We start from the raw sequence: 12811 nt of genomic DNA, 5'->3' as shown, positions 1-12811 counted from the left end.
AGGGAAACCTTTCCTGTTGATAACTCTGGAATTGATTTCTGAGTATCCTGAATATAAAGCTACATTACTTGCCATTAATGATCAATTTTATCTCCAGTTCCAATATCTGTGCTCTAATTTCTAAGCCACGTCTCATTGCACTTCTCAGACCATCTAGATAACATTGGCTAATAGCAGCGCTGGTTGTTGCCTTTTGTTTTATTTCTGAATCCATTAATTATGCTCTAGTCAAGTGCTTCTTAGTCTTGGGGCACTCTTTAGAGTAGACCCGCTGAGTCCCAGCCCTGGGGAGTGTTCTAGTGCTTCACTATTAAATATCTTGAAAGCTCTTAGCTGGAAATAAATATGCTTCATTGTATTAAAGAAGCATCTTCTGTTTTTAAGAGCCTTTGTAAAGGGTGGGTATTGGGTTATTAAAGACCTGCATCAGCTCTCGTTCTAAAAAACCTCAGTGTCTTCGTCTGTAAAATGGGGGCAGGGGTAGGGGAGTGGGAGGAGCAATAGTAACCACTTCATGGGGCCGTTTTGAGGAATACGTGAGCTCACACACGTGAAGTGCTTGTCACACAGGCTGGCCGGTGTCATCGCTGTCACAGGTCCCATCTCAGGGCTGTCTGGACACACTGCTCTCCTCCTCCAGGCCAGGAGACCCTGTGTTGCTCCCCTGCTCCTGCCCTGAAGGAGGGGCAGTCAACAGCGATCCTGGCCCCCCAGAAACCAAGTGCTCTTTTCAGGTGGAATTTGGCTGAGAGCCACAGGCTGGGCAGTTGGGAGGCTGGGTGGGTTGGGATGAGCCCCCAGGGAAAGAACAAGAGCTGGAGGACTTCGTGGGTCCTGGCTGTGCCCCATCCAGCTGTGTGACCTTGGCTTGTCACTTGACCCCCTGTGACCTGCTTCTTGAGAAGGCCATTCCTGAGGAAGCCTGAGGCCAGTCCCACCTACCTGGGAGGTGGAGTGAGGCCAGGGACAGAGCCAGGGCTGAGGCACTGGGTCCAGGGTAGAGGGAGGCATGGACTGTTGTTATTAAATAACAACATGACCTGCAGGGCAGACCCTGTGATTTTCCCCCAAGGTACCAAATTCCTCCCCCGCACTGCCCCATGCTTGTCTCCCCCTGCACACACCCGGACAGTGCACTTTTCAGAGGAGGAAGGCAGAACCGGCCACAGAATTTGTGGGATCCAGTGCAACATGAAGAGAGCTGAGGTGTCCGGACTGCGAGATGGTCCTAGTGGCATCTGGTCCCTGTATTCTTCCCTTCCGGTATTCTTGGGAAATGAAGCAGTAAGTACCTACCCTGGCTGAACTAGTGGAGCTGGTCTCTGGCCTTTACAACCAAATACAGCAATGTTAGGAATTTGGGACTTTCTCCAGTAGGTGGGAGAGGATATGACCCCCTGGTGTGGTGGGAAAATGTGGATGGAGCCAGGGAGCTGGCACTGGGGGCAGAGCTCCTTGTTGGGAGTGGAGGAGTCTGAGACGGCCGGAGCTAATAAGGTCGTTTTGAGGAAGGGGGTCCACATTAGGTTGTCAGTCCTGAGCTCCAGGAGAACCACGAGTACCAAGGTCTGGAGCCAAATAGACGAGAGAAATGCAGGTGTACGTCTGAATTCTGGAGTGAGAGGACAGCATCTGGGGGCTTCTCTCTACTGTTCTCACCTATAGGAAGTGCTGCTCCCTCCTTACAGTTCTGGCCTAGGGGCGGATCATCCAGTCCCTCCCTTATCTGAGAAAGGCTGGAACATTCAAACACTTTACTAAAGGCTCAGGAGTACAGACAGAAATAAAGATAAGGAGGCCAGGGGCCTGGAGAGGATGATCAACAGAGGCCTTGCATCTGGGGGTGGCTGGATCCCCCTTATCCAGGAGCAGAGGGCATGTCCAAAGAGCTCCCCCTTCTCAGTCCCTCAGCTCAGCCAGGCTCTATGTTTTCATTTCCCCTCATCCCTTCTGGAGCTGGGGTGGGCTGAGGGGTACATAACTTTTTCACCAAGCAATTCAACTTTTAGGAGTCCACCTTACAGAAAAAGATACATTCAAGGATGTTCACGGCAGCCCTGTTTGTGATATCCTAATAGCTGTGTGTGTGTGTGTGTGTGTGTGTGTGTGTGTGTAATATTTAACATAGAAACAGGTCTGGAAGCATATGGTCCAAACTGTTAACAGTAGTTACCTCTACGGAAGGAAGGGAGTGGGGAAGGAAGAGAGACTCTCCTTTGCCTCTGCACACTTTATATACTTCTGCTAAGTTTGATTTTTTTTTTTACTATTTTTCTAGCACGTATTAATGTGTAAATTATAAAATGTGTAATTTTAAAACAATTTAAAAATTACATTGTAGAAACCTAGGGCAGGACAGGAATAAAGACGCAGACGTAGAGAATGGACTTGAGGACACGGGGAGGGGAAAGGGTAAGCTGGGACGAAGTGAGAGAATAGAATTGACATATATACACTACGGAATGTAAAATAGATAGCTAGTGGGAAGCAGCTGCATCGAATGGGGAGATCAGCTCGGTGCTTTGTGATCACTTAGAGGGGTGGGATAGGGAGGGTGGGAGGGAGACGCAAGAGGGAGGGGATGTGGGGATATATGTATACATATAGCTGATTCACTTTGTTATACAGCAAAAACTAACCAACATTGTAAAGCAATTATACTCCAATAAAGACATTAAAAAATTACATTGTACAAAATTTTGAAAGCTAGAGAAATGAACCTGGTGAAGTCTGATGCCACAGATTTGTAGGGGTAGTGAACCTCGGGGTCATTTCATTTCCTCAAGCAGTTGCTGGCAGTCTGTGGGGAGGCCTGGAGGAAGGTGGTGTGGAAAGGACCCAGGAGAAGGTGGCGAGCTAAGATGCAGGCGCTCAGTAATTATTCTAGGCACCTGAAGTCAGTTAGCCCATTTAATCCCTGAGAGGTAGATATCCTTAATCCTAGATTTACAGTAGAGGAAAGCAGCTTGGAGAGAGGATGTATGGCAGGGTTGGGGTTCACACCTCAGGGTGCAGGATCTCTCCCACTTGTGGCTGCTTCAAGTCCAGTTCAACGGGGAAGGCAAGGAGAGGAGTAGAAAACTGAGTGCCAGTAGCAGTCTTTGAAGGCTGACTCCTAGGTGGAGGAGGAAATAAAGCCAGGAGGGAGCATTGGTTGTAAAAAGGGTCAGCTTAGGTGTAAGAGGTGTGGAATCAGAGTCGGTTTTGGTTCTAGATAGAATAAAGCTGTGTGGGACCCTGCATCTTCATGTCTCTCATGAACTGGTGAAGCGGCCATGAGGACTGAGGAGTCTCCTGGGAATGGCCTGTGCTAGTGGGTGGGTGGGGGCCCAGGCTGGCCTCTGTCCCTTGGGTGACTTCTTTCCCGGCCCCACTGACCTCATGCCTGAGACCTCAGAGTAAGAACTGCTCGAGGGGACTTCCCTGGCGATCCAGTGGTTGAGACTTCGCCTTCCAGTGCAGGGCTATGGGGGTGGGGTGGGGTGGGGTGCCAGTTGGATCCCTGGTTGGGGAGCTGGGATCCCACTGGCCTCGGGCCAAGGAGCCAAAGCACAAAACAGAAGCAATATTGTAACAAATTCAATAAAGACTTTAAAAATGGTCCACATTAAAAAAAAAAAATCTTAAGAAAAAAACCAAACTGAAGTTGACCTTCAACTACAATTCTGAGCCTGATGGGCGTCAAGCACCTCTGCTTGGGGGAATGGATTGGGGGTGGTGGAGCAGTATGTTCTCCTGCGTGCCATGGAACTTCCGGGTACCCACATGGCTGGGGGTGCCTCTCCTGCAGCAGGAGTGGGATTGTTCGTGAGCCCCCTACATACCCCACGGGCTGGGATTCTTCACAGGGGATCAGGAGTCCTGGGTGAGCCAGTGGGTGGCCCATGCCAGTGAGGTTTGGGTTAGTTCTATCATTGTGAGCCCTTTTGTGTCCCCTGTCGCTGAGGTCTGGGGAAACTGGGTAGAGAAGTGTTCAGGGACCTCAAGGTGCAGATTATGGCCAGGGAAGGAGGGGTGGGGTGGAACTGATGTTAGGCAGTTGAAGCTGAGATGGGGGGTGGCGGGGAGAGACTGTGACTTCCTGGAGTGTCCCAGGCTGAGTTCCAGAGTATGGGTGAAAGTGAGTGGGTGGTTGTTCCTTGTGACCCCAGAAGTGGGCAGAGGACTCCTACCGTTGCTGTCTGCTCCTGCTTTGTTCTTAGCCTTAGCTTTCTAAGTCTAGAGTCTCCAGATTGCAGAGCTGGAAATCAGTTAACGCTGCTATCCAACAGGTCTCTGGCAACAGAGAGGGCAAGAGTCCAGCTCAGGACAGCAAAGGGCAGCACAGGAGGCCAGTGAGGCGGGGCTGGGGATAAGGGTCCCCACCCCGAATTAGAGCAGGGCTCAAGGATTTCCAAGGTGAGCCCAGGACACCGAGGTCCTGCCTGCGAAGGGGAGCCCAGAGGGCAGCCTGAAGCCCCTGGAGGAGGCAAGGTCAGTGCCGGGAGTCATCAAGGCCCGGCTTCTCAGTGAGGCGGGGAGGGGAGGACAGAGGGCGTGAGATAGACTTTCAAGCACTCTCACGGTTCAAAGCGTTTTCTTCACCAATTACTCTTTATTTAGAAGATTGCAAATTCTGCCTGGAAAAATTACGTTCAAAACCCAGCAAAACAGAGGCAGAAAACACTACAATTGATGGTAAAATTCTTTTTCTGTGTCTTTCAAGACATCTTCTTTGAGCCGCTGGTACTTTTATAAGGCAGGGAGGCACACATAAGATTATTGCTAGTGTAAGTCAGGTGCCAGTGGTTTGGGCCCGCTCGGCTAGTAAAGAGTGCCAATAGCACAAAACTGCCCTCGGGTTACCCGGCCTTTGAGCTCTGCCGCCCTCGGGAAACTGCCCGGTGCACACCTCCGGCCCGGAATATCCCGGCTCGAGGGGCGCCAGGGCTGTGGATCTCAGGCTTGTCTTGAAGCCCGAGCCGCCGCAGGGAACCCGCCTCCTGAGCCCGTCTGGCAGTCTCAGCGCTGCAGCAGGGACTCCAGCCCGGAGCACGCGTCCGGGTCTTTACAGTATCCGGGCTGGAGGCGGGAGCCCTGGCACCTCAGGGTCGTGTCAGGGCCGCGCTAGGAAAGGTGTGGAGGGCGGGAGAGGAAAGGGACCCGTCGCGCCGGGGTCTCGGCTGACCGGGAGCCGCAGGGAGGGCGGGAGAAAGGGTGGGTCCGAGGTGGGCTGCTCCGGGGTCCTTGATGGACGCCCAGGAGTGCCACCCTCTAGCTGATCGTGGGAGGAGACCCAGGCACAGAGAGGCTAAGTGATTCGCTCAAAGTCACACAGCGAGCCGCTGGCGATATGTGTGGGGTGTAGTTCTGCCAACGTGTCTCGCGTCATCACAGGCCTCGCCCGGCACGGCGGACGCCTGGTTCTGCTCCCGCAAGCAAGGAGCCTTTGGGGCCTTGGGCGCCCCGTCCTTTGGTTAAGAGGAGAGTAGGACGGCGTCCCCAGCTTGCCCCTAAATGTAGCTTCTTAGCATCTCAGCATCACAGCCTCCCGGTCGCCTGTGTAGGTGGGCATGCTGCTCCAGGTCTTGGCGCCAGAGGGAACGCACAAGGACTGCGGCCCCCGACAATGACGCCCGGACCCCACCTGCCTGGGACCACCCGAAACAGAGGTCCTTCCACCGGCCTCTTTTAATGGCTCCGAGATAGTGACCGTTATCTCTACTTATCTATTAGTCATGCAGCTGCTAAGTTATGGAGCCGGAGCCGGTTTTCGAACCCATTGGTCTGGATTTTGGTGGCCGCAGGCCCGAGATCAGAGCCCACCCTCCGGGGTGGCTGTGCGTGGCCTTGGGCAAGTCTTTCTCCCCGCAGCCGGGTAGCGCGCCCCTTCCGTCGTGGCCGCGCCTGCTCAGTGGCGGGAGGGGCCCGGGAGGAGGCGGCGGGCGCCCCAGCTGCTTTGCATTGACGCCAGCGCCCGCTGGAGGTTACAGCTGGGGGCTGGGCGCGGCGTGCTGCCGGGAAAACCTGGCCCGGCTAACGGAGCCGGAGCCGCTCCGCCCGCAGCTCCCGGGTGAGCGCCGCCGCTTCAGCGCTTCTCGACGGCACGGCTTCAGATCCGACTGGAGCCGAGGTCTCTCCTTCCCTACCCGGGCGGACGCTGCCTCGCCGCCCCGACCGGCTTCCTCCGGCCCCTACCCCTCAACGGCGAGAGATCGAGGCTAGCTTTCTCCGCCACCAGCCCTGGGACCAGGAGCATTTATTTATTCGCGGGGCGGCAGGCGGAGCGGCGTGGGTGCCCGAGCCTCGAGAGTCGGCTGCTAAAACGCCGCGGAGCGGGAACGGGGCGGTGAGCGGGCGCAGCAGGGAACTCACCTCCCTCGGGGGTCGTGCCGCCCCACGGCGCGGACTCGCCTGCTCTCGGGTCGGGAGAGCTCAAATCTCCTCCCCCGAAATTCCCCGGAAGCGCGGCGCGGCAGAGGCGAGCGCTGCGATGTGAGGGAGGAGGCTAACGGCTCCCGCTTCAGGAAGGGAATGTTCGGAGGGGCGGCCGCGGTGCGCTGCCCGCCCCACCGCCCCCTCCCCACCGCCGCAGCTGCTGCTCCCGCACCGCGATAAAAGGGGCGGCCGCACTTCCTGGCGCGAGACCGGCGCTCGCCACCGCCCGCTCAGGCGGCCGCGTGGCGCCGGGCCGGCCGTTTACTGACCGTTTCGCGGCTACCCGCCAGCGTGTCAGCGACGCCGCCTCCAGCATGGGCTGTGCCCAGAGCATCCACGCTTCCGAGAGCCGGGCGGTGTACCACGGCGGCAACGAGGCCGAGGACGCGCCGGGCCCCGCGGCGCCGCCGTTGCAGCCCGGCGGGCCGGGCATCCCACCCGGCCAGACGGCCGCCTCGGCCCGGTCCTGTGGCTCCAGCCTCGTGGAGTCCGAGCCAAGCGGCGGCAGCGGCAGCAGCAACGGCAGCACGGTAAGGGGTGCCGGGCGGGCAGGGGCTTAGAGGCTTTGGTTCGCGGTGAAATTCGGGCTCCGTGGCGCGGCAGCTTTCCCACAGGGACGGGTGGGGCTCTCTCCCGGGCCGCGGTGCCCTGTCGCCCGGCTTTGGATGACTTTGACGGACGCCAGCGGGCCGTCTTGCCAGGGCAGCGACTGGAGGTGGACCAACCCTAGTCCTGGGCACCGTGCCTAGTAGAGTTGTGCTTAGAACGCTTTCCGAGCCGCGGCTTCGGTTCCTGGGACACATCCGACCCGACGTGTGGAGCAGGAGGGACCTCTGTGAACTTGACCCAGGCTCTTGAATCCATTACCTCCCAAACAGCGGGTACAGAGGAACACCCACCCACCACCACCACCAGCCCAGGATATTCTGGCGCGACCCTGAACGTTAAGTCAGTGTGAACTTTGTTCCTTTGGTTCTCGTGGTGGAAAGGGAAGGTCGGCTAGCACTGTGAAGCCGGGGTACTGGACCCTACCACCGTGTTGCGTTTTCCCTCTGTCAGCTTTGCACAAGCATGCAGTTGCAGTTTTCCATTTTCTTTGGGACTATTAAAATGTAATTTGGAACATCAGCTTTGCTTCATTGCACATGTATTTGAGGTCCACTTTCATTAGCATGCATGTTGTACCTGAAGCATATGTAATTAGAAAATAGTATCAGAAACGCGATTTTTGAAGCATTCAGCAGAACAAAGTTAATTTTTTATTAAGCGGTCTTACTGGGACAGTTTGTGACTGTGTTTTTAAATTGCATGTCTTCTCCAGCGCCTATTGCCTTGGCTATGTTTTGTCAGAGTTTCTGGGCTTAGTCTTTGTTAAGGTTTTCTAAAGGGAAGGTATTTTTCCTTTTTAAAAAAAGGAAAAAAAATGTTCATGAAGGCAGACTGCAGCAGGTTTCGGGTTCTCTGATTTGAAATGTTAGAGCTGGAATTCACGCGTTTGTTTATGTGTTATTAAACTAGGGGAAAATATTCCTGTTTGAATGGCTGCAGATTGTTGAGGATCATCCCTCTGGTTGCTGCTGTGTTTTAAAAGAGTCATTTGCAAAACTGTCTTGATTTTCTTGCTTATTGAGTACTGCTAGACCTCCCAAATTAGAGGGATAGAAATTGGTTCATTTTCTGTCTTAAATTACTAGCAGTCATCATGCCTTTTCTATAAAAGTGAAAAGTCTTTTTCAGTGTTGCATAACACAGATGAAGTGATTTCTTCCCGTCTTGCGCTATCTGAAAATTCAAATTCATTCTGATGATCAGATTTGGATTCCTTCTCCTACAGAGTCTTTGTAGAAACCTGTGATAGTTTTAAACTATCAACCTAAGCTGCTCTTAATGTCACTGTAATGCTTGTATGTTAAGCTATCTAACTGGCTTAAAAAAAAAAAAAGACGTCACAGGTGAAGTTGAATATGGAAGCTTTAACAGCTTTCAAGTGTTTGACCCAAATCTGATATTGGTTATCTTGCATTAAGTAATATTAAACTTTTAGTCACTAACGTAGCTTTTTAAGAAAGAGTCCTGGGTCCCGAATTCACCCAGGTGTCTTGTAAGCATTTCCATTGTAGCAGCTTGCTCTTCTGCCGTCCACATTGCCTAGAGGTCCCCTGTGTTTCTAAGAATCTCAAGTATTCTGCCCATTGTCAGACCATTGTCTTGAGTTGGGGTCCAGAAAAATACATTCATCATTACAGTGCTTAATCCACTGGTATGCGTATAGTAGGTGCTAAATAAGTGTTCGTTGAGTTTTATTTTTGTTGTTAACTGAAGAAACTTTTTCAGTCCCTGGAATTGGATTCCATGAAACCTCCAATGTAGGCTTTAAGGTTAGGTTTTTCAGGAGGAGGAGTCAAATTATAAATAACCCCACAACCATAGAAATAATAGTCCCATGCTTGTTATTCATGAACTATATATGTTGATACCACATCTCAGTTACAGATATTTGTAATTAGGCATATCAGGTAATAGGCAGAGGTAAATATCAGCATTTTTTTAGTTCAGTATTTTTTCTTTAAGGAAATGAATCTTTTGAAATTAAGATATTCAATATACTTTGGAAATTTAAAAACCCATGTTTAGGGAAGATAAGTTTTCAGCAGTTTAGCAAAGTCAAATTATTGTATAATGAATTTGAATTCCTTTATATTAACACATCAAGATCCAATTTTAGTTCATTAAAAATATTTTTCTTAAAAATATATTAAGTTAGCTTATTGTTGAGTGAATTCCAGTCAGAAATTCACTGGGGAAGTTTTTGTATTTCTATAGCATATAGTAAACACCAGTTCATCAGAATGCTTGGGAGATTGATAATCAATTGCATTCTCGGATTAATCATCCCCTACACCTGTAGCGTATCCCACATGTGTTCCATGAAGCAATTTGTGGACTGTTAATAAGTATTAAATGAATAAAGTGTCCGTGGTCAAATTAGTTTGGGAATTACTGGCTCAGACTAAGTTTGGCAGATTTCTTTCGTACAGGATTTGTCAGAAAGCTTAATTTCCTAAAATGCACTGTGAATCTCCAAGTGGTGTTTAGAGTGTGCAACATTTCCCAAACGTGTTTGATTATGGAGCCCATTTGTTGAGGTATGTCTTAGGCCACATGTTAAGACATGATTCCTAACATGAGATACCGATATTCAAAGTACAGGAAATGTACTTAACAGTAAAACTCAATAAACATAATCTGCTTCTTAATGATTCCAAAGGTACTTTAGGATCTTGTAACACATTAGGCTGGGTCATCTTTATGAACTTATTTACGTATTACTAAAAATACTCTGGCTGTTTATCCATTTCAGGAGTTATAGTCTATGTGGTTACAGATAATGAATGCTGTGTTCAGTTTGAACACTTACAGTTTTGTATCAGGATGCCCTCTAAACTGTAACATTTAATATTTTCTTGTCAGTCTTTAGATTTACTCCGTTTTCCCTTTCCTTAGCTAGGACTTTGAGTTGCCCTTGAAAGATTTATGTGAGTATCCGAGGAGACCCTACGCTCACCCTCCCTCCCTTTTTGCGAACACCTAGTGCACTGCTAAAGACGGATGCCCTCCCCACCGTGTGTCACTGATCAGCTCTGTGAGGGGCAGTCACGTCTGTTTTGTTCCCTGCTGTGTCCCCCCACACAGTAGGCCTTCCACAAACATTGGTTGAATTGGAGAATTGTGTGGACTAGACTGTAGAAGTGAAAAATCCAGCCAGCCCATATAAAGGAGAAATAGAAACCAGTTTTAACTGGAGTGGAGGCTGTAGAATTTAGATTTGGTTTTTGGAAGTCTCTGGTACTGCTCTTTCAGAGCATTTGTGCTCAGGGAATAATATATTTCCACCCTGGTAAGCCCAGTAGATTTCCCTATAGAGATTTAAGGATTAGTGCAGCTGGGTGGGCAGAACACAACAGGTGACAGATGATGGCGTGGTCACACGCTAACCTCTAACCAGGGGTTACTGCCTTCAGCTCTCAGACCGATTCTCCATTTGTCTATCTCTAGTATTTGCTTGTGTCATTTTTTTCCCCCACCTAGTTTTCTCTTATTTTTCACCACCTTCCCCTTCTTCCTAGTCTTCCTCCCTCCTTTTCCCTGTCAGCCCACCATCCTCCACAAAACTGGTGAAATTACCCACCCTAGTCCACCAAAGTTTAGTGGTTTCTTGGTGTTTCCTAGCTATGGAATAAAATTTGTTGCCTGCTCTTGACATACAGCATGGATTAATCAAATTTTTATATTTTCCTAAAAGAAAGTGAATTTTTCTTTGTGTGTGACCTGAGTGACCCCCACCCCTGCAACTAGGGGTCACCGGCCCTTGGTAGATTATCTGGAGTTACTGAAAGTTTCCCTGTGAAAGTGTGGTTGAGAAAATGAGACCCAACTTTCTGTTCCTGAAATAATGACTATAATTTTATCTTGAGCTCATGGGCTGTGAGTTCTGTCATCATTGTGTTCTTATGCCTTTTGGTGTATAGAATCTCATTATCTTGCCAGGCCTAGCTATAAAGATAACTGCTTTAAAAATTTTTCTTGAATGCCTATTATATACATAAAGTGCTTTGTATTATATATATATATATTTTTTTTTTTTTAAATTTTAGTGCTTAATATCATTGCCACCGTAACTCTAAGTTTGGTTCTTAAGAGTGATGTTATGAATGTCACAGCTTTATCGGCTCAGACCTGCCCTGGGCTGGCCCTGACCCTATCCTTGCTGAAGCGAGTGTTGGGATGGGACCTGTGGTCCCTTCTGGCACAAATGTTCCCTGTGAAGTGGCTTATGACACTGGTTTTCCCTTGGACGGCTTGCCTGTTTGGATTGAGTTCTTCAGTAAGGGAAGGTTTGTGATGTGAGACCGCAGGGTGAGGCAGATATCTCAGAATAACCTAAAATGCCTTAATGGGCAGAGTATTTTTTAAAATTAACATAAAAAGAAATCAAAGAACAGGGGGAGAAGTTGCTTAGGACGTGAGTAAGCCCTTGGTGGTATCCAAAGTCAGTGGCTTCAGCCTGGTTTCTCAACACAGTGGGATGGTAGGAGGCATTGGACTCTGAAGTTCTTAGAGAGTAGACTGTTCATATGAGTAATATCCCCCTTTCCTTGATGCCTCCTATGTGGTAGGCACTGTGCTGGAGGCCTTTCAGATATAATCTCATTTCAACCCTGTGAGGTGGCTAGTGTCATTTCCCTTTTGCAGATAAGGCGCCAGAGGTTAGAAACTCACCCAAGGCCATACATTAAGCTGGGATTCAAAGCCATTGCTCCTGGTGCTTATCTCCTGGCTTGTTTCTCTGAGAACCACCTGTCTCTATTACATCTACCATTCTGTGGCCTTCTGCTAGGCAACAGACATCGCAGGTCCACCTGGTTTTAATCAGGCATCCTGAATCTGTGTTATTAAATTTTGTTAAGTCTTGACTTACTGGGGCAGTTGGTTCCAGCCCTACCTTAGGTTCCCATGTTTGTGGAAGTCGCAGCCATATTCAGCCCTATCCCAGTTAATTCCTCAAGTAAGGCATTTTGTGAAGCCCTCTGATCTGTCCTCTTCACTCTCTAAAGTGAGTTGGCAGGCATCCCTCAGGGGTACTTTTTCCTCTCCCTCGTGCTCAGGCTGCAGGTAGCCTTCCTTAGCCAGGACCTCCGTAGGAGCCAGCCTGGAGTGCAGCCCCTCGCCCCCTTCTTCTGCCCACAGTTCTGCACATACATATCCTCCCAGACTTAGGCCCAGCTGAAATCTTTCTTGAGGCCCTGGTTATACTTGCACTCTCTTTCCCCTGCTCTTGGGACTTTCTCCTATAGCCCTTGTGGGCTCGGTTTTCTCTTTTGAGCCTCCGGCTGGATTATAGGCCACTTGAGGGCAAGGACTATGTCCTAGTTTCATTACGGTTCCCCAAGTGTTTGGCACACTAAGTAAATGTTTGGATAAATACACCAGTCTCTAAGGCTGAAAGGGCTTTTATTCATATTCCACGGGTCTATCTCACCTGTTTAAATTTAACCAAAATTATTGGAGTGTGTTGTTAAATGTTTTAATAAAAAGCCAAAATACCCTGAAGCCAGTGATTCATCTGTGGAGAGATTAGTAAAGCTTTTGCCTCTCATTTTGGCTGTGTCAGGGTTGAGCAGTGTTCCTGGGTCTCGTCCTTCTCTTCTACTTTTGTTCTGCTCTGGTAAGAAGAGTGGTGGAATATCTTGTCAGAGAGCTGTTTTGACAAGTTTTGTGTTGCAGTTTCTTAGCTACAGGCCTCGTATGCAGTTTGCCCATCTATATAGACAGGAAGGATATCACAGATTTCCCCAGACTTTGGGGACGGCCTCAAAGAACTCAGCAAGGGGGG

General features: G+C 49.8%; 1 protein-coding gene across 1 annotated transcript in view; it reads left to right on the top strand.

The window, feature by feature from the left end:
- The first annotated feature begins 5121 nt into the window (after nucleotides 1-5121).
- The window catches only part of PDE8A (phosphodiesterase 8A), a 145601-nt gene continuing 137911 nt past the window's right edge, over nucleotides 5122-12811 (top strand). The window contains exon 1 of the mRNA XM_030763986.2: nucleotides 5122-6947. Within this exon, the coding sequence (XP_030619846.2) occupies nucleotides 6732-6947 (216 nt within the window). The 5' untranslated portion in view covers nucleotides 5122-6731. The remainder of the gene's footprint in view (nucleotides 6948-12811) is intronic.

The sequence above is a fragment of the Delphinapterus leucas genome, chromosome 2, assembly GCF_059928025.1.
Source record: "Delphinapterus leucas isolate spDelLeu-1000000601 "Yukka" chromosome 2, BTC_Dleu_Yukka2, whole genome shotgun sequence".
NCBI classification, from domain to species: domain Eukaryota; kingdom Metazoa; phylum Chordata; class Mammalia; order Artiodactyla; family Monodontidae; genus Delphinapterus; species Delphinapterus leucas.
Note: the sequence above shows the minus strand (reverse complement) of the source record. Positions and strands in the feature narration are given on the sequence as shown.